The 27,322-nt window shown below is 40.0% G+C and overlaps 1 protein-coding gene across 3 annotated transcripts in view; it reads right to left on the bottom strand.

The window, feature by feature from the left end:
* Window positions 1-27,322, bottom strand: part of ulk4 (unc-51 like kinase 4) — a 77,731-nt gene that overhangs the window by 10,951 nt on the left and 39,458 nt on the right. For 2 of the 3 annotated variants that reach the window (XM_073485983.1, XM_073485984.1), the window contains 12 exons: window positions 26,398-26,531; window positions 25,570-25,691; window positions 25,346-25,402; window positions 25,027-25,078; window positions 24,465-24,559; window positions 21,568-21,619; window positions 20,436-20,640; window positions 19,315-19,407; window positions 13,942-13,990; window positions 11,392-11,497; window positions 4,186-4,352; window positions 2,266-2,367 (listed from right to left, as the gene is read on the bottom strand). In XM_073485983.1, the coding sequence (XP_073342084.1) occupies window positions 2,266-2,367; window positions 4,186-4,352; window positions 11,392-11,497; window positions 13,942-13,990; window positions 19,315-19,407; window positions 20,436-20,640; window positions 21,568-21,619; window positions 24,465-24,559; window positions 25,027-25,078; window positions 25,346-25,402; window positions 25,570-25,691; window positions 26,398-26,531 (1,234 nt within the window). The remainder of the gene's footprint in view (window positions 1-2,265; window positions 2,368-4,185; window positions 4,353-11,391; window positions 11,498-13,941; window positions 13,991-19,314; window positions 19,408-20,435; window positions 20,641-21,567; window positions 21,620-24,464; window positions 24,560-25,026; window positions 25,079-25,345; window positions 25,403-25,569; window positions 25,692-26,397; window positions 26,532-27,322) is intronic. The other variant, XM_073485985.1, reaches the window with a different exon arrangement.

The raw sequence follows: 27,322 nt of genomic DNA, 5'->3' as shown, positions 1-27,322 counted from the left end.
GCATCTACTGAGCATCAGTGATATTGGTGAAGTGAGATGTCTGCACAGAGCACAAAGGATACTAAAAGACCAAAACACCAACCCCTGCCAAAGTCTGTCCATCTGACAAAAGATACAGAGGTTTCCGCTGCCATATCACCAGACTACAGAGCAGCCTCTTTCCAAAGTCTATGAGACTCCTCACTCTTTTGTCTTTTGGTTTATTTTGTAACATAAACAGGATTTGAAACTCATATTTCGTTCTCAACCCTGGTGTTGTAAAATAATACATGAACCTTTTTAATCTTTAACCTTTAAAGTGCACATTCAAGACTAATTATTATTAATATTAATAATAACAGCTTGTATTTTAAAAAATGTGTTTTGTAGCTTTGTAATCATAACACAAAGAAGATTGTGCAAAAACACTGCTAGAAGTTATTTACTGTATTTGGATATATCAATTCATTTGGAGGCTGAATGTACCACAGAAGCTTTCAGGATCAATGTTCACTGTAAACCGGGAGCAAGATTGCTCCTGGTAACTGAGCTTTGCCAAAGTTACTAATTTAATGCACTGAGTAAATCATAATATTTGACCATGCATCAATGATTAGCCCATTCCTCTTCAGAACTGTATTCTTTTGGCACAAGCAATTTTTGCAGTCTTAATGATATTAGATTCAGTGATCATATTGACGCTCCTGCTCTCTCTATCCCACTAATCTCCCATGGGGCAAAGGGGCTGCGTAGAGGCCGGGGGTGTGTCAGCTGCCCCTTCAACCCTCTCATACACAAACACACACACAGACGCCCACCCAACATTCAGTGTGTCAAGGATAAGTAGAAACCTCTTTTGTGTCCCTCGAGACCTCCTCTTCTCCTCCTCCCACTCGCCCCTCCTTCCTTTACGTCTTCAATTTCCCAGGACGCCTCACAGCACCTTCTCTCTTTTGCATGAATTCTCTCTAATCTTTAAATGTATAGAAAGTTGTAGAAGGCAAGAGACTTAGACCATCATTCATCAAGTACTTAAACGTTCTCTGATGCTGAAGTACCTCAATCGTAATTCTGAGATTTTGAGTTATTTTGCACCACATTACTCTTTAATATCTGATTTTAGCTGATTATTCAGTGCTCAGTGGTGTGTATAGAGGCAGAAGGTGTGGATGTATAAATGGCTATTGCAACAGTCCCATATTTCCCTCAGCAGAATGGCCCAAACTGTCCCCACTCTTATCTTCCTGTTTTTCAGACTGCATCTTGTTTTCTGCTGGCACGTTATAATATGTGTGGTATATTTACTTCAGTAAACTGGAAATAATCATCTATATTGAACAGATGGCCAATTTGCAAGAAGCATACTGCTTTTATTCACATGACATTCCTACACTGAAATCACATGTAGCATAGTCAGTGCATCTGCAGAAAACTACATAACCTGTAACTTGATTACTTTAACAGAAGTAGTTGTAGGAATATGGACTTGTCTGACAGTGAAAGTGCATTTCAAGCATGTTACTTGTCTCTTTGAAAACAGTGTACTGTTGGGCTGCTTGATTAACTTCATTACCATATACTCTTCAGTGGAAGACAGCTAATTAAGTAAGAACTTTTAAACAAGCTTGATGTTTACAGTGCAGTCAGACATGGGAGTAGGTTTGAAATTTGACATACATAGTCTGAGAGGAAGCTCTAGTTACCGGTCTAAATAGATTCAACCAGTGTTAAGAAAAACAAAAACTCTCATTTTACAGAATTGGTGTCACTCTCTCGTGAAATCACTGTTCTACCTTTAGATGTAAGTTACTTTACTTTACTCTACCTTCCTACAAGCTAACTTGTTATAAGTAGGTCAAACTCACTTGTGGAACGAACTGTGAACTCACTCAGTCTACTAAATGATACAAATTATTACACATGGGTTAAAGTCATACCCAGAAATTTATACCTGACACATCATGAAGAATAACATGAGCATGCTCTCTGTTTACCTATCTCAGTCTCTCTCTCTCTCTCTCTCTCTCTCTCTCTCTCTCACACACACACACACACACACACACACACACAAACACACAAAAACTCCCATGCATAAATAAGCATACATACAGTTGGTCTCACTGTATCAGGCTTACATTTAGACATACAGTACACACACACGAATGCAGAAAATATTTATGTATTTATGCATGGCATTCACACACACACACACACACACACACACACACACACGCACACACACACATGCACACACACAAACACACACTCAGTTAGTGTTGGTCTCACCATGTGAATGAGGTGTGTGCTGAGTTGGCTCAGGGGTCGGTTTTCTAGGAGCAGCTTCTCTGCTGCTTCCATCTCTACTGCTGGACAAGATAGCCTCTGGCTCTATTCACACACACGCAAAGACACACACACAGACACACACACACGTTAAATCATTTATAGAGATTTGACAGTCAATAATGACGGATCCAGAGACCTGCCAAGACACATTCTGACAGACTGATAGATAGACTAAGAGAGAAAATAGGTTTTCTGCATACGTCGTGGTATTTTCTTTTCTTTAACACAGGATGTGCTCAGGACAACACAGGTTCAACTATTTTCTTTTCATTTTTGCATCTCATTAAGACTTTAGTCTTCTCACCTCCTCCTTTTTTCTGCATCCCCCTCATTAGCACCTCTGTTCCTCACTTTGGCTTATTTTAGTTCAGTCCATGCCTACAGTGGAACTTCAGGCCAATTAGCAGTGGAATAATGTGATTAATACTGGCACATATTTTCTCTCTCTCTTTCCCAAAGTCACTTCTGCTCTGTTACGCTCTCTCTCTCCTTCTCTTTTTTCTTCTGTAGTATATATAATCTCTGACTCTCTCTCTCTTGACCAGCGGAGTAATAGTTTGGGGAGAGCGGTCTAGTCACGTCCTCTCTCCTTATCAGACCTTATTACCCAAATGAATTTGGTTTGGGCAGAAGTTTTCTTTTTAATGAGCTTTGCATTTCTTGCAGAATTGATTTCCGCTGCACATTCTGCTTGCTCCCTTTCCCAGCTCTGTCTCTCCTTCAATCTCTCCATCCTTCCCTCTTCTTCTTCTGTCCTCCTCTCTTCCACCCAGTCTTTTACCCTGCCTCCCCTTAGTACCCCCCCTCATCCAGGCATTAATATGTATGCGTTGGGCTGTGGTGCACACTATGGGGAGATGGGGGCTGGTGTGAATGTCTATATGTGAGTGTGTGTGTGTGTGTGTGTGTGTGTGTGTGTGTGTGTGTGTATGTGTATGTGTTGGGAGGCAAGCTGAGGACAAAGCCAGTGGTGATAATGAGGCCGCAGGGACATAGCCAGACAGGCCCCTCTGTGTATGCCTGTGAGTATGAGCTTGTGTGTGTGTGTGTGTGTGTGTGTGTGTGTGTGTGTATGTGTGTCCCAGGGACTCGGGACCTCATCCGCTTTCTCCTGAGTCCACAACTTCAATATTGCAATTGCTTAAAACTGCTAGCTTCCACTGCACACATCAATGAACACACACACACACACACACACACACACACACACACACACGCCTTCAGGGACATGATACAAGGGCAACATTTTGAGGGAGTTGACTTTGTGATTCTGTGCTCAACAGAGATGAAACTGGTAAATAGAAGTGAATCAATGTGGGAAAATACATGAGCCTATAAGGTCCAAATGTGTCATGATACAGCAAAACAACTGACACATGGCCAACAACCATATGGAAAATCTAAAAAAATACACAACAGGGCCAGAGTTTGGTTTGTCCGTTCTAGGCTCCTGTAGAAACACGGCCGTGCAACATGGCGGACTCTGTGGCAGAGGACTTCCTCTGTACATATTAAAAGGCTCAGTGCTCAGTTGCTTTAGGGGATTATACACTGATGAAAACATAATAATGAATATTAGATTGCATTGCTGCCCTTAAATCCCCTTAAATCCTGCAAACTGGACCATTAACAAAGCAACAAGATACAGAGCAGAGATCACATCCACATGAAACTCTGATTAATCAGCAGTATGATTAAGGGCCATTTATGTGCCTTATCACTAGGTTTTTATTCATGAAACGCTAGAATGTGAGAGAAAGAAGTGAGCATGTTCTGAAGTGTTCTGTGCCTTGCTCAAAGGCAGCTTGGTGACCCTTTGTTAAAAACAGAGTCTCATTAGCTACATTAGAGTGTTCATACCTGCAGTGCTGAGCGAACAACAACAGATGTTTGTTTTAGGATGTTGTGAAGCAGTTCCAAAAGGGCTTGTAACACAAGATGGCTGACTTTCCTCCCAGCATGACCCTCTCCATCCAGGTGGACAAGTGCAGCTTCTGACAGGGTGTTCACCACCACCTCTATTAAGCCTGTGCAGAGGAAGAAAAAATCACTGATTAGTTACTGGACTTTTGGATACGACGACTTGTTGGTACCAAAACTTAGTATCATACACTCTGGTGACAGTCTATACAGCCAAGTACCATAAACAACCTGAAGTGGAACACTAGCTACCCGTTTCTCCATTGTCATGATGAAATATCAAATTTAGAAAAACATCTGTTTGCTCAGAAAGCCCATTAATTCATTAATGTGAGCTCACATTATAGATTATACCCAATCAAACCAACCTACTTCAACATTCCAAACAACCAACACACCTCCTCTCTCTCCTACATGTATGTCAGAAGTAAATGTCTGTAGCTGCAGGCTCTGGTTTGACTCCACAGTGGATCGATAGCACCTGCACAAGATGAGGGACACTCTCCCTCTTAGGTCAATTAGCATTTCATTGTCAACAATTGCCAAGCATAGAAAAATAGTTGAATTTGACATTTAACTATTTAAAGGGAACTTGAAGCTGTGCGGGCTGAATTCATCTGTGAAAATCTGATAGTCCACAGAATGGTGAAACAAACAGCAACAACAAAAGACAACTCGGTTTAGATGCTCATCTAAAAACACATTTTGCTTATCTCTTTGGATCTCTTTGTCTCATTTCACTCTATCCTTCCCAAGAAAACTGTCCAATGTAGAACATGTTGTAAAGCTGCTAACCCCTGCTAAGCCATGAATAAATAGCTCTCACTAAAGTGCAAAACCATGTTCCATTGCTCATTAAATTTAACATGACACAGCAGCTACTCTCCGTTTTGCAGCTCTATCTATGTAGTTAGCTATTGAAGGCTTCTGTCCCTTAGGCGTTCTCACCATAAGACTCTGCAAGTAAATCTAGATAGAATCTGCCCTGACTAGGTTGACATGACAATCCAATAAATGTGCACTGTGCCTATCAATATGTCCAAAGCTGTACTCCATTTTCATTTCTGTACACAAAAAAGTAACAGTTAAATAACAAATGAATTAAATAAATCAGTCTTCACTGGGGAAACGCACCTGGTGTTATTTTCTATTCAATAGATCTTTATTTAGAATGTAGATGCTGTGTGTGTGTATGTGTGTTTATTTTTGTGAGTGAAAGTGCAACACTGCAGACACTAGAAAGATATTAAGTTAGCCTGCTGTCAGTGAGATGTACTGTTACTTTGTCAAGCTGCCTCATAATTAAATAAACACACTGCTCTACTTTAGACTGTTCAGTCAAACAAAGACCTCCTCTGCTGCGAATGTGATCCGACAACGCAGTCCTGTTCAGATGAAAACTCTGTGCTAGATACATGTATATGTTTATAATATTATTCTATTATCATCGGTTGAGGACAGCAGCCATCACTATACATGACTGTATCAAATCACACGAAGAAAAAACACAAATCAAATCCATTTTCTAAGCTTTCCTGATATTTTAGCCACCCATTAACCTGGCCTATAATCAATCAAAGCTAAAAGTACTCTCTGTTTGTGTATTAAAAAATGTAAGCATATGCTCATGTTGGGAATATACATAAATATCAACGAGTATAATAAATAACAGGTGATCATATGGACTATTGTGATATAGATTAATCTTAATATTGTAACTAACTGAGTTTTTTATGTAGACAAAACAGCAAGAAACAAGCCAATATATAGGTTTTTATGTTTACACTCTATACACACTCTACCATGAGTAGATGACACCAACATTGCTCATCGATTTAACAACCAAGAACCATGCTTGTTTTTAGTACAATGCCACTCATTTGACTGAATTTCACCTGGAATGGTGAACTAAATCCAGTTACATATTAAAGCTCAACAATATGGATAAACAAATGACTTCAATCCGAAGAAACATTGAGATCCACATCAATACTACAAAAGAAAGATGACTACAGTACTGCATTGTAGATTGACAGATATTTAGATAGCTGACTAAATGTCTAGTTGTCTGAAAGTCATGGGACAGGACATTTTCCAACTGTAGTATCCATTTCCAATGCACAAGACATTTCTGCATGCTTGACAATCTGTGGGTACCCTCGATTAAATTATTATTTATTATTATTAACAACTACCGAGCTGCAGCTCTCATACAAACTTATAACTCCATATTCTACACAGACATATCCTGATAATGTACTGAACACAAGTCCAATGAAAAATTATTTATAGAGTAATGTGAGCAGTTACTGTAATGACCATTCTATTCACAGAACTGAGCAAAAACAGTAAATGTGGCTGAATATGCGCTTAGGTTTGTTGCACACATGACAACTCTTGCTCTGGTCATTATGAATAAAAAACAGGGAGCTACACTTATTACCACTGTAGATTCATTATAGATTACAACGGCCACTGTATTTGTCTCAACAGGAATATTATGAGAGTGTCATAAAGATACTCCATTATCCAGTCTTATCTTGGTTTGGCTCCTTTCTGGTATTCAGTCAGATATACATCAGGAAATGCTGGTTGGCACATTCTGTCAGAAATCAATCATCTTCTGACCTTGCCCCATTCAGGCTCTGTGCACGCATTAGTGTGAGTAATGCAATGATGAGTACTGCTGTAACTGACAGGTATGGACCTGTATGTGTCTCTACATTGTGTGCGAGTGTGTGTGGGTCTGTGCACTTGTGAGGTGAGGACAAGTACAGTTCAGTCAATCCTAACAGTCAATTTTTAAAATGTTACATATGTACAAATGTTACTTTGTCATTTTCAGACCGGAGGAATCATTTATGAGTGAAAACCACTGTGCTATGTCCTATTTTGGAGTCTGGACTTTTACTAGGTTAAAAATAGACATTCTACAATGCTTGGCAGTATTATCTATTTATAAACCACTGTGAATTGAGTACTATTGGGAATCAACAGGATGGATGGCTCAGAGCATTGCTGCATATGCAAAGTGGGAAAGTTTCCTGGGGAAAGAAAGAAAAAACAAAAAAATGTTGCAATTGATTTAAATAAAGTTCAATTAAAATGTGTACATCGTTTCAATGATGAGATTTTTCCAAATAATATATGCAGGTTAGTCTTCTTTAGGAGAGAGTGAAGCATGGTATGATCAAATCATGTGTGTGTTTAATGTGCTTGATACTTAAATGAAAATGGATTTATTCTCCATATTGATGTGCCCCTACAGGCCCAGGTCTTCAACTGGTCAGGCCGGGGCACCCTGGGACTGATGTTGTGCAAGCCCTTTTATTCACTTCTATCATGAAATTAACAGAAAACATTTAATTCACTATACATGTTTTCTAGAATGTATGCAACATTTTTTTGGTCACATCCTATTGCTGATAGAAGTGGCCATGACCACTGTATTCTGTAGTGCACTCCTGATTCACGAATTGGTTAAGAAAACTACCTAACTGAATCCAAGGAACCTAAAAAAGAAAGAAGAATAAGGAAGGGTCATCACATCTCTGAATCATGCTTTGGTGCCAGACTGTGGTGACAGCTGCATTGAAGTCTTTGGGAGATGAGAAACACACTAAAACCCAACATATCTACTTTGTATGACTTCTGATGAGAAAATGCCTCCAGAAAATTGAAGAACACATGTCAGAGAGTAGGTTAACAACTGTTTTTTTTTTTATCAACATATTCGTCCCTTGATTTTTTTTGGAATGGCCCCCCGTTCATAGTGGAATTGCAGACTCATCAGTGATAATTGGTTGGTCCTGCCCCTTGGTCACAATATTATTAGCCCTGTCAATCATTTTGACATACAAAATAGCAGCAAAACTGTCACCAAAATTTTGCATTCTTCACCGAAAATAGACCTAATACCCAAACGATTGCCAATGCCTTCCAAAAATGTTTGTTCCGAAAAATAACTCAAAAGCCTTTTCTTATCTACTAGCCTAAAGATAAGATGTAGTTAAGTTTAGGCAACTGAAATTAATTAGTCTCAGTTAGGCAAAGGTTGTGGTCAGGTTTAAAGTTAGGGAAAGATCACCACATTGCCACATATTTAAATATGTAAATATCTGACATGTTATGATTTTTTCTTCCGTTTGTTGTATGACAAAACACCTTAGTACTTAATAATTACAAATCTTAATACATCAATAACTTTTCATTGGTATCCAGGGACTACAATGCAAACTGCACAACTATGCAATGTATGCACAGCAAAACTTACTGTCAAAACTGTCTCATTGATTGCTTTTCTGTTAAATTGTCAATCCACTGACCTCTTGGGTGCTTGCTAATATGAAAATAATAATATGGAAGACAGATTTTTGTGGTATTAATTATACCTGGGGGCATTCTATTGATTGGACACATATGGACATGGTGTGGAAGAACCATTATAGAATTCTTTAGACACTGTTTGGGGAAATGAGCGAAAACCTGAAACTAATTTCAAATAGCAATTTATAGATGCAAGATCCACAGAAACTAGATAACACCGGCGCAGAGGCAATTACCTCAAAGATTCCTCTGAGCTTCTCACAGAAGGTCAAGAGAAATAACAAAGATTGGTGCAGGTCAAACCCGGAGAGGAACCTCAAAGACTTTTAAGGATTCTGAAGACACATGGAGCCCCTGAAGACTCCTTTACATGCTTTAATTAACTGGCACCTTGTCAGCACCTCAGCCTAAGACCAAACTCGGGTTACTGTGGATGCGAAAACTTCTGAATTGTTGGGGTGAATTTTTGCTGCTCTACATGTGTCGATTTCCTTATCAAATCACACAGTCTGCTTGTCAATGTGCCTACAAAATGAGTCTTAGATTCACTCTCAGTAGAGAAGCTTGAGGCTTTGTAGCCTTATGTAATCAGATTTCAACCTAGACCTTCTACGTTAGTTGGCTACATGTTCAGAAATTAAAACCAAGCCATCCACAATCATATTAAACAATAATAACTTTGTTAAGGAAGTGTGTCTAACTCCACCATCAAGTTATTATTCCCCTCCCGCCTCTCTCTATCTCTCCCTCTATCAAATTGTCACTCCCTTCAACCTCATATTTTCTCTCCTATCATCTCATCCCTCCTCCTCGTCTCCTCACCCAAATGCACCACACTCTCTCTCCGTGTATCCCATTCTGCCTCTCTGTCACCTATCTGCTACCTTTTTTACCTCCCATTTGGCTTTCCTGGCTCTATCATCTTTTCCCTCTCTCTTCTTTCTCATGCTTTTTTGCCATCTTCTTTTTCTTTCTGTTGTTCTGTTCTCCCTCCCTACCTCTGCCTTTCTCTCTCTTTGCTCCCTCAGTCTTCATTCCCCAGGGGGTATTATCTCAGTCGGAGGCAAATCTGCCCAATTATAAACCTCATCTCCTCTCTCTCTCTTACACTCTCTCTCATACACACACTGACACACACATATACTGGGTGCTACTGCATCCAACCCCCCCACACATACACATCTCTTCTCTGTCTCACACATACACAGAAGCGTAAGCACAAATACATTCACACTAGCACAAAAAACACCTCCCTATTTTGGTCTTCTTCACTGTCTTTTTCATTGCCTCCCAACACACACACACACACACACACACACACACACACACACACACACACACACACAAGCTCACACACCACCTCCCCTCCTCTCTCTGTCACACCTTAAAAAGCCAATTATACACGCTTCCTCCCTTCTCCTCTTCTCTTCCCTCTTCCTTCGTTCTTGCCATCGCCACACTGATCTGGAGTGAACCACAACTAAAAGAAGGGAGAAGGAGGAGAGGGGAAGATAGAAGAGGAGCCCAAAATAGTGGAGAGGGGAAAAGGTAAAAATGGGAACAAGGAAGCAGAGGAGTCAATGAAGAAGCTGAGCAGATTGGAAAGTGGAAGTAGGGGAAGAGGAGAAGGAGGGACAAGAGGAGGTGAAGAAGTTCATACAGTGAAGGGCAACAGGGAGAGGAGAGGAGAGGAGAGGAGAGGAGAGGAGAGGAGAGGAGAGGAGAGGAGAGGAGAGGAGAGGAGAGGAGAGGAGAGGAGAGGAGAGGAGAGGAGAGGAGAGGAGAGGAGAGGAGAGGAGAGGAGAGGAGAGGAGAGGAGAGGGAGATAGCGTTAATTGCCCGGCCAGTATTAGTGCTGGGTTGACAGTTTCTTCTTGAGAGGAGAGCTGATTGGACGATAATGATGCTGACTACTGAACTGCCGCACTGCTGACCCAATGGAAATAGAGGGAGAGGAAGGGGTGATAGTGGTGATGGTTTTGGGGAGGCAGGGGGTGGATGGGCGGAATGATGAGTGAAAGAGAGACAGAACGAGAGAAGGAAATGAAGAAATCGCTAAATAGAAATTTGAGAAAGCAAGTATTATTGTGTTGCCTTCTCATTGCCGCTGAGAGTTGCAATTACAGTGTTGAACTGTGGGTCCTGAAACATTTGCATATACACACACACACACTCACAGAGGCAGCAGTGTTTGTAAATGTTTTCTTGCAAACACCTTTAATTTATTTCATTCATTCTATAAAGCTAGGTTAAGACTGCATCCCTACATCCACAGGCTTTGTGCCTTACTACTCCCTCCTTCTAATTAAAGTCCTAATCCTAAAGTAGCTCTTGGGTGTTAAATAGGCCAAAAATGACCTACCTTCTGACAAAAATCATTACTCCAAGAGGACACACTCCCCCCTCTGGATCCACTGGAATCATTTGCAAAAGACAGGAAATTCTAATATTATTGAGTTTTACCATAGCTGAAGGACAAAAAACATTGCCTCCGCCTCACACACACGCACACACAGAGCCAAGGTTGTTGACCCGAATAAGCATTATGCTGCAGCAGGACAGCGGGCTGGGGAAAACAAGATGTCAACGAGTAACATGACATTAACTAATGCTAGCAGAGTAGATACATGATACCGACACTCCGGGTCAATGACAGATGGGCCTGTGGGACAGACTTAACTCACTCATTAATAATAGTACTAGTGTTAGAAACAGTACAAAACAAGAAGAGTAGAGAAGGACAGAATTCTTTTTTTTTAAGCAGAGAAAAGTTAAATCTTCCCTATCGGCATACAGATACTGTATGCAGACATACTGCACCTTGTTGGTGGGGTGGCTCCAGGTCCAACATTGTGTCTCCACTAAGATTACACAGCAAGGCAACTGCATTCTGGATCAACCCACTGGTAACATTACTACTGTTAGCCTACAGAGAGAAAGAGGAAGAACTAGGTCACAGGTCAGCTAACAGTATCTTGTTTCATTAGTCCAAGGTTCAAAGATTTTTGCTATGCTGATTTTTTTACATTAAAAAACATCAAACTAAATGTAAAGATTTGAGAGAGATAATAAATGATGTATATATGAGCACTGTTGATTGATGAAGCAACATTTCTGTCATAGACATCCTGCATTAAACATAGAACACAAACGGCACACCTGTAACAACTAATCAGAGAAGATGAGTGCAGCTGTGGAGTAGTGGTAATCTTCCATGTTATCTTTAAAATGTCCTGCAATGTACTGTATGGTTAAGGTTGAACACAACACAGACGCACTATTATTGACCGTAATCAATCTTTGAATCTGTTTTGAGAACATCAATCATTCAGCATATTGAACATCAAGAGAAAAAAACTGTCTTGTAAAAGCACTGATTGGATTTCTTTATCGCCATTTTGTCATAGAAAATTATAATATAAATATTTTCTCCTGAAAAATCACTGGTTTGGTGAGCAGCTGCATTTTCCATGTTTTATGGACTGTGAATGTTGTTACCTAAAATATACTATTTTCAAATGGTCTTTTTGTTGTTATTCCAGGTCAGCTTGGTTTCTTGTAACATATCTGGCTGGTTTTCATGACATTTCTATTGTAAGAAACACAGTAATATTGCCAAATATTTTTTACACATGGGAGACACAGAGAAGAATTAGATATTCTATCTGAGAGGAATGATATGTTATTCCTACTGTGGAAATAGTTATTGAGGCACAATGTTGAACTAATGGATCGAACTAACTGGGTCTATTAGAGGATAGCGTAGTTGTGACCTGTGATAATGAATTGGTTTTGAAGAGAAACAAGGAGTAAGACTGCAGTCTCCACTTTCCTGTTACTCCTCTTATCTCTCCATCCACTCCCTTCTCCTACTTTCCCCTTACACTCTTCTTCTTCCCTTTCCCCTCCTTACAAAACCATCTCTCTTCCTCCGACAGTACTTCACTTCTCCCTCTCTCTCCTGCCCTCATTTCACTATTTGATCCTCTCTGAGATACATCAGCTCTGCCTGCGGGGTCTATGTGCATCAGTGTGATCTGTGTATGGGGTTGATAAGCCTGGCTGATGCTCATCATGTGCAGTAGCCTGAGGCTGAAGACAATGACATCAATTTGCACCTCGGACAACCTGCCCATCAGTAACAACAAATGACAAAGCTCAGTTATTTTGATCTTTATGGACTAATAAGCTGTGAAAGGACTATCATGTACATCACTGAAAGCATACACCTGACAAAGAGCAATGAGGAATGAATGGCAAAGTAAAATTAATTTTAACTCACTGACTCCCTGTCCAGCACCTTAACTCATTGATTATTAAACGTGTATTTGTGGTATATCTACAGAATGTACAGTGTATGTGAGGCAGGATTTCTAAAAGTATTTGACTGCAACCCATTCCGATCAGTTGTCTGCCTCCTCAGGCACAGCAACCGGCCAGTTATAGAACCATGGTCTTGCCAGCTTCCTGAGGTCCTTTCATGTCTGAAGCAGAACTACTTCATCATTGAGACAAATACAATTAGGTGAGTTTCTCCATGACAAGTGTGATCACCAATGACAGGTGTAATCAATCCAGATCAGAGTGTTTCAGGCAGCATAAATCAATCCAAATGTGAGCAATACAGACGGCACTAATGGATCCTGACATGACTGGTTCAGACAGGAGTAAACAATCAGGAGAGGAGTTAATCAGGCTGTTGGATAACAGTGTTTAACATTCTGCATCAGCTAGTCGGGGCTGGACAGGCAGCCATGCAGAACACTGATTATTTAGCGAGTATGTGTGCGTGCATGCATGTGTGTGCACGTGTGTGTGTCTGTCTGTGTGTGTGTGCAAACCATAAATTGTTTGCTGCAGCTCAAGTGCTTTGGTTTTCAGAAAACAGATTGTGCTGTATGTGTTTGTGTGTTCATTAGATTGTGCATATGCAAAAAGGGTCAGGTGAAATAAATTGTTTACTGGAAACACTGTTATGCTTCACTGATAACAGACAAGTGCTGTGTGTTAGTGTGCATGTGTTTGGATCGTAATAGTGGAGTTCATATTCTCACTCTATTAACCCTTCCTGCTCTCTGAGGCTGACCTGCCAGTCAATTACACCAGCCCTCTAATAGGTCAACACAACCCAGACTAATTTACATAAATACATCTATGAGGGTTTGATGTAGCGAGTGAGAGAGGAAAGAAAAGGCAGGAGACAGAGTGCAACTGAGCTGTCATAAAATACGGCAGAAATGCCATAAAATAATACAGACTGTTATAACTGGGTCTTATTAGCTGATTGTAAGAGACTGATTCTTTGACTGGCTGAATGGCGATTTGCTGATTGGCTGACTAAAAGCTGATTAAGTGAGAGTGGTTTCTTACCATAATGAGCTGAAAGACTGTTGGTAGGATCCTACTGTGTTTGATCAACCTAAAAGGAAAGGCAAAAATACATATTAGAGCGGAGGTAGAAAGATGTGGGTGAGAAGTTAATTTAATTTAAAGGCAATTCAGTGCACTGTTCACACATGCACACACACACACACTCACACTCACACACACTGGACTGTTTCATCTTCATTAAGGTTGGAGTTCCGCTACAACGACTTCTGTCTGGTACCAGTGGAATTGAGGGAAACAGAGAGACGAAAAGAAGAGACACGATGGGAACAGATGAAGTGAGAGGAGGTGAGAGAGGAGAGGGAAGGACAAGGGAAGAGGAGATGAGAGTTCAGGAGAAGATGAGGTGAGAGAAGATTACATTTGGTGAATAGGAGAAAGGACGGGGGAGATTAGAGGAAAGGGGAAAAGATTTGGGCAGAGAATAGAGGCAGGACAGAGGGGTGGAGGGACAAATGGATGGAAGGCGTGAAAACAAAAGAGTGATGTGGATGAATCCACATTGAAAACTTTGAAGAAAGGCAGAGTAGAAGAGAGAGGGAGAGAGATGGATGTCTATAGAGGCAATGACATTCTGTCTACTGACTGATTAAGGTTCTTTGATTTGCAACCAATCACTGTGTGGTTGGAAAGTCAACACATATGCACACAAACCTTGTGTATGTATGTGTCTGTATGCATTTGTGTGTATAAGAAAGCATTCAAGCTGTAATGGGAACAAAGCCAGCTGAAGTCAGACTGCTGTTAATATGCTGAAGATAAAGCCCGTCCACTCATTTATAAAACTGTCCTCATGTTAACTATGATTTATAGTTCGTCTGGCAAGCTTCAGACCACTTATGGAAACCTTTATTTAAACAAGCTGAATCAACCGTGTCTATCATTTTTTAGCAGGAACATTGCGTTCCACCTCTGAACAGGGAGTGAAATTTTGTTAATGTGATGTTCTTTGTGTATCAACTGGGAATCTTAATTTAGTAAAAGTTAGATGTTCCAGTAGACATACATTTGTTCAGCAAAAAAGAGTAACAAATTACCATCAAGGAGTGTTACCAAACCCTAAAAACCTTTTACAGTAAATGTTCCTGCTCTAATGTTTCTCTTTTAATTGTCAATTGCTTTCTTTTTGGTTTGTATGTGTGCTCAGACACATTCTGTCTTTTCCTTGGTGTACCGCATTACTTTTGCTGCAGAGCTACAACCTACTTTTTATGCTGAAATCAATACCAGTTTCATTCTATCTTAAAGGGTGCTGAGAAAATATTCCCCACATTGTTACACTAACTTCTGAGCAAAATGATCAGCATCTGCAAGAGAAATTAGGATTAATTGGACCAAGCAGTAGTTCCAGACTTCAGCGGGTCATGCACCTGACATTTTCATGCAACCAACATGCTTTAACAGTAGCATTGTTATGTTTAGCTTTTTTTTTGCATTCTTTGTTACCTTGACTGGATTCAGGGGCATTGAAAACATGTTTGTTCTTGGTTGAACTACTGAGCAGGCTGCTTGTAGAAACATGGAGTTGTGGACACTGACTTTGTCAGTAATAGCTGGGTTTTTTTTTACTTGCCATGATGAATGAATGATCAATGATGTGCTTTTTCTTAAGTTCTATACCCTAAGATAGGCCTATTATGAAGGGGTTAATATGTGTGTTTGTGGATGTGTGTGTGTGTGTGTGTGTGTGTGTGTGTTTGTAGATGTGATGGATGGCCTCCCATTAGATAGGTGACAGGCTGAGAGATGAGAGGACAGGCCTGGCCAGCACAACATGATAAACTGGACCACCTTTAAACTACCAGCCATACATCAAAAGACACAGTGCACAACACCAGACATCGAACAAACCAGAGCACAACAGGCTGCCTGTAATGGAGCAGAGGAGACAACCTTCACTGCATTAGTCATACATCATCAGTATTAGCTTTATAACAGAGAATATAAAAAATATCACATTATGAACAACCAATAAGCTAGATTAACCTCTGCTCTACTAGTCATATAATTGTGCTGTCAGCTCTCAAGCTTAATCTTGGATGATTTTGGACCTTGTTATTTCAAGTGAAAATATAATGAACACCAAAGATAAAGTCAGGAGGTTATGTCTTAGCATTTGGAAGTTTTAGTCAAATATCTACTGTACATCATAAGGTGCCAGAAAGTTCTTCCCTTGAGGGTGCTCCAATTATTCCTAAGTGACACACCTTAATGAGTTTTGTATCATCTAAAGAATATCTTAAAATATTTTTCATGCATTTATTCACACCACAGAGCAGCCCAGTAAAAGAGGCTGTTACAGGCAATTACAGACTTTTAGCGTGTGAAAACGGCCACCTTGGTGTTGTTAACACCTAATGATTCCACTTTTCTCTGGCTTAGGTGTCCAAATAACTACAGCAATTTGATGATGTCATGGTTTTACAAGGTTGAGTCTATGTCACGGTATTAACTAATGATAAAAGAAAAAAAGAGGCAAGAATTATGAGCTGTTTAAGATAAAGATTCTTCTACAATCACAATAAAAATTGCCAACCCAGTTTAACTAAGAGAACAAGCTACCTGATACTTGGCTGATAAGCATGGCTAGGCCACATCCACTCACATTTGGCAGACAGACCTACATATAAGGACACTGACACACACATGTAACCACACAGCGTAAGGTTCTTTGGCTAAAGGTCATAGTAAATGTAGTTGTTTGAAGGTGTGTCTGGGCTGTGATAATGCCGAGAGAAACAGCAGGCTGCCTTCCCAACGTTAATGTCCCCAATTTACCATCTAATTACTGCTCGGCTGGCTTCATAGCCACACTTATCTAACCAAGACCCAGGCAATTTAATTTCTGATTGTATAACCGCAGTGATGGAGGGAGAGTTGTGGAGAGAGGGCACAGAGAAAGAGGGAGATGTGGACTAATGTTAATAAATTAGAGATGGTGAGAGAAAGAGAATGAGGGAGACAGAGAAAAAATGGGAAATATTGTTAATAATGTCAGAGGGAAAGGAGTGAAAGAAAAACAGAGATGTAGAGAGAAGAGTGCTGACACCAATTTGAAAAGTTCACGTCACTCTACTTGTGTCAAGGAAAGAGGGGGATGAGGAGAGGTGGAGGAAGAGGAGGATGGAGACGAGAGGGGGGTAAAATTACTGATAAGAGAAGTATGGGCGTATTCAGCTATGAGGGTGAACTTTGAACTCTCGGAGGGATGGATGGAGATGGAACGAGAGTGGGATATTAGTGATAAGAGGTTTGTTGAGTTATTATTGCTCAAGAAGATAAAATAAGTGGATGGAAGTGGGGAAAGAAATAAGGGAAGGACAAAACAGAAGCTTAACAATCCTGGTCGTTGTACAGTAATACTAAATGACTAAAGATGGAACATAAAACTATGGATGAGCTAAAATATTTTGCCATCAACATTTCCATGTCTATGACCACTTCATTTTCCACTGTTATAGACCATTTTCACAGGGCAGCCATCTTCCTCTGATGTCACACCCAGAGTTGGAATCTTGAATGTTGCACCACTGTGTTCCAGGTTGCATTTCATATAGTATAGGGAATACAACAAGTGGTTGTGGCAGTGAAATGTTAACAATTTTTCTGATTCTCTAAGTTTAAATGAGTTGTAACCTTGAACACAACAGTACATTATTTGACCTTCCCACCATGAGCATGAACTCAGAGAAAAAATGCTGCCATGTGAATATGGTCTATTGATAATTACTTTTTTATTTTTAAGGCTAAGTGACCAAAATGTACATTTTGCTCAGAGCTCCTGATTCCCTAATTTGGCTATCCTACAGCTCAGCTTGTGCGTGCAAATGCACCCTTTCATCTCCTACTTTCACGCACCTTCTTGATTCATGCTACCTCACCCATTAACACTCTGTCAACATTTTCTCTCCTTCCCAATGTTACCATTCCCCCATCCATCAAACCCAATCTCCCTGCCTATCTCTTTCCCACTTCATTCTCCTATCCTTCCTCCCACCCCTCCATCCACTGTCCACTTCTCGACTTCCTCATTCTCTCTCTGCCTCCTCTTTTTCACCCTCACTTTCTGTCTCTGCCAACAGCTGAAAAGAGAAGACAGATGACCAGAGAATCAAGACTTACTGACAGCTGCTGTCAGAACACATCTATCAAACACACATACATCCGGCACGCAAGTGAGCGTACACACACACACACACACACACACACACACACACACACACACACACACACACACACACACACACACACACACACACACACACACACACACACACACACACAGGTGAGTCATCTCATGGTTAGCCTGGGGATCAGCAGATTCTCTGTGCAACTGAACCAGGAAACACATCATTACCTCTTTTTATTTTGGTGTCAGATGACTGCTACCTCAAGACATGTTTTTAAATTCCTGAATAGCGAATTACTTCAACATTATGCAGTAGTGAATTTTACTTTAATGCCAGCAATAATTTTGTCTTGTACTGTATACTTGAGGAGTGTGCAGTACACGTTTTAACAAAGCTTTTCAGGAGTAGATAGTGTGCAAAGATATATCAGCACAATATGTCATGTCTTTACACATCTTAGCTGATACAGCACCTCATGACTGCCACTAAACTGATTACTAGTGTAGAAAACACTGGCTTTAAGACAGGTGAAAAAGGTATTGTTGAGCTTAGATTACCAGCAGTGGTCAGCTGTACTGATGTTGGTATTAGCTCGGAATGTGCATAAGCTACATCAATGAATAAATGATCATTTGTGTGTATCGGTATCTATTGCAGTGAGTAAGAATCACTGCTTAAAGTAAGTGTGTGTGTGTGTGTGTGTGTATATTCGTCTGTGTATGTGTGTGTGTTGTGTGTGTGTGTGTGTGTGTGTGTGTATGTGTATGTGTGTGTGTGTTTGTGTGTGTGCAAGGTTGTGAATAGAAAAACAGTTAATCGTGATTCACAGTACTGAACTGGGAATGACTGGCCTTGGCATTAATACATTACACACTGAGCACCTAAAATGTGCCTGTGCGTATTTGTGTGTGTGTGCCTGCAAGGACTCCAGAACACTTCAATACTACCAAAGCTTGGTCTTGGATAGAGAACCAGAACAATAACGTCTAAAGTATCTCCAGTTAACAGTAATCTATAGAGCAGGTTTGCTTGTACGTTTTTGCTTACATAGGACAGCTTCAGTGTCAGGGTAATACACAGATATCTGGACTATTCATTGTACTTTATTGTGCTAATAATACTTAGGATTGTACTGTACAGTGGTACAGTGAGTTCACATTTTGTATTACAATGACTTAACAGCGTTTTGTTTTCTTTATGTGTGATTGAAGTGTGCGTACACTACCTGCAGATATGCGTGCTGTGTTCAGTCATCGATACCAGGAGTTTGAGTGCGTACAGTGGGATGGGCTCTGCTGCTCGAAGAAGAGACTCATACCTAGACATAAACATGCATGCGTTCAACATTTGGCTTTTGTAGTGTTAATAATTAATGTACTGTTCTGATCATTAGTAACAGAGTGTAAACTGGAACAGATCTGGAGAGAGGGATGGAGAAGAGGGGGAGGGGAGAACGAGAGTCATAATAAGAGTGGGAGCGAAAAGGAAATGTGGGAAGAATTTGAGAGGCAAAGGGGGGAGGAGGAGGAGAGATATGAGTGTGAGGTGGAGAAATGGGGGTGGAAATAAAGGTGAACAAGAGATAACACATGAGGCAACCATGAGAGAAAAGAACATTTTAAAAAGGGAGATAAAAATAATAATGGTACAGGAGGAGACAGTATAGATCTCTCACTCTGCCATGATGTGAAATTCTGCAAACTGTATTTGAGTGTCTCTGCTCTCCATAGATTGCACAATCATTTGATGCAACACTCATAAAGACAGACATTTGTCAGTTAGCTGGATCCAACGAGTACTCGGATGTGATGTGGACCCACAGAAGCAGGACGCAAGACACAAAATACTCCATATATTCCATTTTAAAGTGCTGGAGGTTTCAATAAATCATTCTCACATTACTAGTACCCATAACAAGACTGTCACTTGGCAAAAAAACCCAAGAAAGAATTCATGATGGATGGATATTCCTGTTTCCATTTCAACAAATCTGGGTCTTACTTTTTTCTAAAGATCAGCTCTGACATTATCACCTGCTCTCACTGAACTGTAAAGGCTTAAACTTTTATTGAACTGGCTGCCACTGCCACTCCAGCTGTTTTGGCTGAAAAATTGTCTTGGTTGTCAAAGGAAAATTTGAGAAATTGAGAAACAAATCAATTACAATACCATTGGCACCTAACAGAGGGTAGGAATAATTTTGATGATGGTCTCATTTACACTAATATTGCTATTTTGAAATGCTCCTCATAGAACCTTTAACTGTTTTCTGTTCCTACAGACACAAGAAGTCAAAGGAAGAAACCAGAGACAGTAAGACTGATACTTAGAAAGAGTCAGATCAACCTTGGAAGCAGGGTTTTAAGGATGAGAGTTAACATTTGACTACAGGAGCTTCCATCATCTACTCCTTCTGCTGCTCTTCCTCCTTCATCTCCCCTCTCTTTCTTTTCCTCTGTCTTCTCATCGTCCTCAGTCCCATCACTCTCCTGAACCAGCAGGACAAGACTGAGTTCAGACAGCACCCTCAGAACAAACACAGACCAGTCCACTGGAACGCACACACACAGAAAGAAGCAGAGCATTAATATAAGATACAACAAGTGTTTAGTATACTGTATGAGTGCGTAGTCAGTTGTAGCTTCTTTCTTAGTTGCATTTTTGTTTCCAAGGGGACCATACTATAATAACCATCATGATGTCCATTACTGTAAGTGAAAATTGTTGATTTAGAGGCAATGCTAATGCCAGAATGTAAGAATCAACTTAAGGATGTCCATTACCACTATATACCAATATATCTAAATATTCAAATAAAGCAGAGGCGGACTCAAGGTTACAAGCTGTTTTTGAGTAACAGGATGACATGATAACAAGTCATAAGTAAACACAGTATTAATGGCCCACACACACCAAGGATGTTATTTAACCCTGAGAAACTGGCTCCATAAAACATCCTCCTACTCTGCCGTGCTGGGACCCACAGAAACCAAACATAATGACTCAGTGAGGGTCAAAAATCAAAACACTGTAGAGGATAATTACAATGGCGCTTTTTATACTGAAGAGATTTTTACGACCTTAAACATTCAGGGTTTGCTTCTTTTGCTCACCATCTCCCTTGTTCTTTGTCATGTCCTTTCTCTACACACACCTGTCTTCATCAATCTATTATCTGTCATTCTGATATGAATCTGTCTATCTATCTATTGAGGAATGTATGTTCAGTATCTATTTAAGTATCTTTCAAAGATAATTTTTTTGGCATTTTGTCTTTGTTTGACAGAAACAAGGGGAAAGAAAGGGGGATGTGTCAGGCAACAAAGGTCCTCAGTTGAAGTCTTGTACTCTTTCCCATTTGCAGTCTCTCTGTTCTTTTTTTCTTCCTCCTACTCCTCCTCCTCCCTCACTCTGACATTTGCTTCTATTTCCACTTTGTCTCATTCCCTCTTCCCTCACTCAAATATGGCCAACTTACCATTTCTGCTGAAAGCCAGTGTTGTCAGAGGAGGCAGGATGGCATTCACAACCTGCAAGAGACATAAATGGATAAAAATAAAACTTTACACATCATACTGTATTGCTCTACTAGTAAAAGCAAACATCTGGCAGATTCAATTACAATCTGGTGTCATATACTGTAGGTCCATCTGCACATGATGTCTGAGTGCTGAATCATACGTGCTGCATGAAACAACTCAGCTGAAAACAGGCTGAAATTCTGTAGCAGTAGAAAATTACATGTAGAAAATGTACCAGCATGTGTCCATGTGCTAAAGACTTCAATACATAAAAAAAGTTCATATTCAATGTCACTGTTGGACATATACAGCGTAGGTATTATCAATGGTTCAATTTGGTCCAGTGTTCCTCCCTTCGAGGGAAAAAAGAAAATATTAAAGAAAGTAATTTCAGCTTTTCTTCTAAAAGTCTACTAAACATACAGCAAATCTGAAAACAGGATCTAGTTTTACATTGAACTAAAAAGAAGACACTGCACTTTATTAATTCAGTGGGCATCAACCTCACAGACCACTGCCACAGAGGATCAAATTACTATGGAAATGCATTGCTGAATGATCTCTTTGATCAAACACACACACACACACACACACACACACACACACACACACACACACACACACGTACTTCCACAACTGTCAAAGCCCTTATTTAGGCATGAATGTGTATTGCATGAATTTGCATGATTACTAATATTACCATAGAAACAACACTAATGCTGAGTGAGTGTGTGAGGTCATTACATCGAAAGCCAGAGAAAGGAAACTACAAAGGATGTTGTCCACCACTTAATGGCGTGTGTATTAATATCACAACCATCAAAAGACTGGACAGAGAGTGTACGTGCGTGCGTGTGTGTGTGTGTGGGGGGGGGGTCCAATTTCTCTTTTTGCAATTTGCAATTTCTCTGAGCTGTGAACTATGGGTGACATGTCCTTTCACAGTCTGAAATCCTTTTCTTTTCCACGTTTTCCTTTTTTTTCTTTTGCTCTCTTACCTAGTTATCCCTCTACCTATTGTACAAGCTGTGCAAAAAAGAAACATTTCCTCTCACCACCATTGCAACTAAAGATGAAGTTCCTTCACTTGCAGTCAAGACAAAAATAGTAATATATAAAAAAAAATATTGAATGCTGTATGCTGTGTTGTACTTGCAAATTACAGACGATAGGTGGTCTTCTATAATTCTACTTCTGTTTCTGCTGGTAAACAAACTAACAAACCTCACGTGTACATTGTTGATTAGGCAGTACACAAAACTACCCTTTTCTCCATAGTACCTGCTGTGCTAAAGCAACTAGATATCATTAATTCATCAACAAACAGGCTATTGTTAGCATGCAGCTCCTAGATACAAACATGTTCAATATAGACTGAATGATTGTCACTGCAGAAGAGAATGGTGGTTTTCTGTATTTGCCAAAGTGGGGCATTCAGGAAGTGCTAATAAACTTTGTTAATTAACTCAATTCCATATTGTTTAATAACACCAGCTGGCCGTTCCTGTAACTAATTAATTGTTACTCATTGTCTGGTGGTCTGGTGTACTCCATTTATTTTATCAGAGCTACGTGGCAAGCTTGAAAAATTGGTTCATTGCTGTGTGTTGTGTTGCTGTTTTATCCTTTTTTTCCCCTCAAAATGAATGGTCAACACTTTTTCTCTGAATTTAAAAATATGCTAACATAATGCAAAATGAAATGAACCAACCTTTGTGATTGAAAGCACATTAAGTGAAATAACATCATGCTCAGTGAATTAAGTCAGTTTTAAATTTACAGCTGTAGCTTCAGATTATTAAGGGTCTGTGTAGCCTATAAAGAGTTTTAACTGTTTTTCAATAACAAAATTTTATGACACATTCAATCAACTGGGAGACTTCAATTTCTCCCCAACACTACTTTGTTTAAACAGGTTATGCTTACATAGCTGAACTTTTTAAGATGACTAAAGAACACATTTAACGTTTACCATGGTGTGAAAGCAGTTTGTCTAAAACCAAAGGATGCAAAACTTGCTGCAAACTTTACTTCGTGACAAGGATTCAGAGACATAAACTAACTCAAACATGACTGTGTGTCCTTGTCCAGCGGGCAATAAAAGTTAATCTGAGCTGGCTGGTGGTAATTAAAGTGTCTTCCCGTGTTATTGACTATCAGCAGCAGCAAACCTCCTCTTTGCTCCTTTCGTCTATTCCTCATCTCTTTTCTTTTCTCTCCCTCTATCCTGTCTGCTTCCTGCTGCTCTCCACTTCCATACGTCAATACTCATTAAACACAATCTCATTGTCCCATTCCATGCACACACAAGAAGGCACACACACAAACAGGAAAACACACAAACAGATTTGATGAGGCTCAGTTGGTTCAATAATTCATTCGTGTCTTTCCTAATAGCGCACACCTTGACCCTCTGTCCTTTCACAACTAATGTACAGGTTTAGTAGACTGGAAGACAAACACTGAATATAAAACCACAACATGAAAATGTTGATGGAGACTCTTTAAATAAATCTTTTATAGTCTTCACTTTGCAAATTTTCTATCACAACAAAGCAACTAATGTATCACTTATGTTTTTCTAAATGAGTAAACAGTAAAAAAAAATCTGTCAGTCTAAAGTGACAGCCTGAAGTATAACAGAAGGATGATGAAAGGTCTACCCATCAGAGGAAATGTACTGACATTTGTTGAGTGTCACAAGATACCTGTCCTATATTTGAATATCATAAGTCAGTCAGACACTTATACAGACAGACGGATAGACACACAAACATCCAGTCAGCTATATCAGGTAGACAGACAGTGAGTCAGACAGGAAGTCAGTTGCATATTTACTTGCATTATTACTTACAGCACTATGATGTGGAGAGGTGAGAACATGGTGCTGGCTAAAGACTTCCACAATGGACAGAGATGTCCTAATCAGCTCCTCACATACTGCTGCACCTAACAGGGAATCACATCATCATCATCATTCAGCTCTACTGAATCATCTCCTCAGTAACAGTGCAGGATGACTTACAGGCTGACCAGTAACTCAACTCCCTGCACTGACGGCTGGCTGGATTCCATTTATAAGCTAGCAACTGGAGTGGTGTTGATTTTATTGGCACTGAGCGGCCCCAGCTTCTCCAGATGCAGTGCACTGTTGCCAACCATGCATTCTGCCCCTTACCTTGTGCACAAGCATTTGAAATTCAATGCCACATCTGTCTCTTTAAGGTTGTATGTATGGACCTGTGTCTCTCCTCATCTTCCACATAAATATTTATTTTGATGATGCAAAGATGACCTGAGGACCCACAACTAAACTTCACATGCCAAAAATGTGAATTTTTACAAGGTGCCAACATTATTTTATCTTATTGAACATGTCATGTGTAAACATTTTAGTAATTGAGAAAGTAACTCACCCAAAGCACTGGCCAGATTTGTTTCATTCAACTCTATAGAGGTGATATAGTTCTGTGAGAAAGAGAGAATATACACCAGAGAACAACTAAATACTACAGCAACACTTGGTCAGCATAGTTTTAATGCACTTTCATTCATGATAATTGTGTTTTATATTAATTTGTCAAATAAATCTAAATTTAAAATACCAATGCATTCCAGTTTTAACAGCTTTATTTTTTGCCTTCAGTTTGTAAAGGAATCACTCAGATGAGGAGACAGATAAAGAGTCCTTATCTAACCATTACCATTGCTAATACTGTATTACCAAACACTCACCAGGAGGAGTCCAATTTGAGCCAGAAACTCTTCAGTTACTATTTGAGATCTAAAGACCTGTAAGAAGACAGGGAGTAGGTCACACTGGCAAATGGACAACTAAGAAAAAAGGGAGGGTGAAGAGCAGGAATACACATTTTTCTTGAGGGCTTTTTATACACAAACCCAAATTATACACAGTGTCACAGCACCTGGCCAATACTTTGCTGAACAATGCAAGCTACCTGTGATGAAAGAAGTTCCAGCACTATGGACATTGTAGGCAAAGTGTGTTTAAGCTGTCTGCTTTGAGCTGTAGATGGGTGTCTCCTCCCGATCACACCTCGTAATGCACACAAGACATCCTCTAGAGAAGGGAGATGAGACAAGACCAGGGGACAAAGGAGGAAATTAGATGGACTGAGACTAGAGGCTCAAAGGGTTACTTACTGAAATGCATAGTACATTTTTATAAAAACGTATTTTGTGCTCTTAAAATGCAAATCAAAGAGAAGAACATTTTACCACAGCTGGTTTTCCTATTAACATGAACCTCCCCAGTGAGTAAAAAGTGGTCTAGATCACGTCTTGTAGACGTCATTTGTGGACATCCAAGATGTCTAAAAGACGTCCTCTGGGGAGCCAGAATGAAGGTTTTTTATACATGTCTTTTCTGGACGTTGTATAGACGTTTATTAGTCGTTTGTCGACTAATTCTGGCTGTCCGTGGACGTCCAGATCATAGCCAGTAAGAACGTCTATTCTCAACTAATTCTGGATGTCAGTGGATGTCTAGATTATGGCCTGACTGGACGTCTTTTCTCAACGTCATTTATCGATTAATTCTGGCTGTCAATGGACGTCCAGATCATGGCCTGGCCCGACGGACATGATAGCAATCTGTTTTTGACGTCCACAGACGTTGCCTGCTCAGTGGGTCTATGAATCTATTTATAGGAATGGGAAAAGGAGAATGTTGAGTTGCTGAATTGATTTGCAAATTCAAATCAGCATGTTAGCGACATGTACACTCATGTAGAGGGGTGTGTGTGTGTGTGTGTGTGTGTGTGTACCCAGTATCAGTGGTGCAGTGCTACTCATATATACAATCAGTAGATCCAGACACTGAGACAGGTATCCTGATTGGCTGGGATTCTCTCTGAGGGGCGTGGCTTTGCGGAGGTCTCTCTCCACGTACATCACAAGTCTGGATGGAAGACACACATGCATTGCACATCACAAAAAGTATGTATCATTACTGATAAATGAATGTTGTGGATGTGGATGGAGTTTTGGGGGGGGGTTATTCTACTCATCCACCCATTGTGATTAAAATTTTGACAAGTTGAAGAAAAAGAAGAGGCAAGGAGGGAGGCAAACAGACAAGCCCTGAGTTTGAGAACATTTTCATTCTCGTCAGACTGTTTGTATTGACCAGTAATCAATAATACTCTATTCACAAATTCAGAGCAGCAAGGGAAGGTTACCACTGCTAACTGATATTCATTACTGACACACAAACACACCCACACATGTGTGTACAAGCACAAACAGTATGAATGCAGATACATGCAGAGAGATTCAGAGGTCATATTAGTTAACAAATATTGATTCTAAGCTTTAGAGTGGTACAGGGGCAGTGGGGGATTACTAATTCAGTATTTTTCCTCATAATGCTGCATAAGAGATTAGCAGTACAGTTTTGTGGAATACAGCACAGCTAATGTTAGTGTACTTCGGGTCCAGTGCATTTCAGAGGTGCTCTAATAGTAATTGCTGGATTTTCTGTTATTGTTATGGGTGAGTGCAAAGCAAAGCCTAGTTTGTACCACCAACGTTAGACTCTCAGGTATGAAAATAATTACTCCCAACAATACCTTAATAGCATGTTATAAACATTTAAAACAACAACTGAATTAACAATAACAACGGAAAGTGAAAACACATTAAAAAAAGACAAAAATGAAAGATAGAAAAGAAGGATTTCAAACAGATAAG

The sequence above is a fragment of the Pagrus major genome, chromosome 17 (genome assembly GCF_040436345.1).
Source record: "Pagrus major chromosome 17, Pma_NU_1.0".
In the NCBI taxonomy this organism is placed as follows: Eukaryota; Metazoa; Chordata; class Actinopteri; order Spariformes; family Sparidae; genus Pagrus; species Pagrus major.
The sequence above is the reverse complement of the archived record's forward strand: the minus strand, read 5'-3'. Positions and strand labels throughout refer to the sequence as shown.